This window comes from Gekko japonicus, unplaced genomic scaffold (assembly GCF_001447785.1).
Source record: "Gekko japonicus isolate JY-2015 unplaced genomic scaffold, Gekko_japonicus_V1.1 scaffold11, whole genome shotgun sequence".
Lineage (NCBI taxonomy): Eukaryota > Metazoa > Chordata > Lepidosauria > Squamata > Gekkonidae > Gekko > Gekko japonicus.
The window spans coordinates 2,117,812-2,118,749 of NW_015166418.1; the positions used below are offsets into that span (position 1 = coordinate 2,117,812).

General features: G+C 41.3%; 1 protein-coding gene across 1 annotated transcript in view; it reads left to right on the forward strand.

Annotated features, from left to right (window-relative positions):
- PCDH18 (protocadherin 18) overlaps positions 1 to 674 on the forward strand; it is a 10,736-nt gene extending 10,062 nt beyond the window's left edge. Inside the window, exon 4 of the mRNA XM_015411579.1 lies at positions 2 to 674. Coding sequence (XP_015267065.1) covers positions 2 to 600 — 599 coding nt within the window. The 3' untranslated portion in view covers positions 601 to 674. The remainder of the gene's footprint in view (position 1) is intronic.
- Positions 675 to 938: the final 264 nt, after the last annotated feature.

Here is a 938-nt window from a genome sequence, read left to right on the forward strand (position 1 = left end):
CCCTCTCCATCTTCTGATTATAGAAGTAATATGTTCATCCCTGGAGAAGAATTTCAGCCCCAGCAAAGCCAGCCCCAGCAGCAGCAGGTCCTGGAAGATGATTCTCAGCCTGTTGACTCATCTGAAAAGAAAAAGAGTTTCTCGACCTTTGGCAAAGATAGTCAGAATGAGGAGGAATCAAGTGACCTCTGCACCTCCTCCCTGCTTTCCGAAATGAACAGTGTTTTCCAGCGTTTATTGCCTCCTTCCTTAGATGCCTACACAGAATGCAATGAAATGGATCCTCCCAGCTCCTTAGAGCGCAGGAAAGGACATTTGTCTGCCAAGACTGTAAGTTACCCACAAGGGGTAGCAGCGTGGGCAGCCAGTACCCATTTCCAAAATCCTGCAAACAGTACTGGGCTAACTTTGGGGACTCATGCAGGGGCTCAGCCATCTTCTAAATGGTTGCCTGCCATGGAGGAAATTCCAGAGAATTATGAAGAAGATGACTTTGACAATGTGCTTAATCACCTCAACGATGGGAAACATGAACTCATGGATGCCAGCGAGCTGGTGGCAGAAATTAACAAGCTTCTACAAGATGTCCGGCAGAACTAGAGGGTTTTGTTTCATAGCATATTAATTTTCCATATTTATGGGAAACTGAGGGAAAGAAACCCAGAATGACAAGAACTGGCATTGCCAAATAGTTGCATTTATCATAAATGTGTCTGTGTATGTTGAATATTAAAATACTGTATTTTCATATGTACACAATGCAAGTGTGATTATCTTTAACTGTATTTTAAAAATACATTTGTACCTTATATTTATGTGTAATTTAACAAATAAATTTTATTTTTGTACTCTCATGGCAAGCATGTTTTCCTACATATAAGCACCCGGCACCATTTGTGTCTGGCATTCACTATTCTTTGCACAAGAGTGTATAAAGA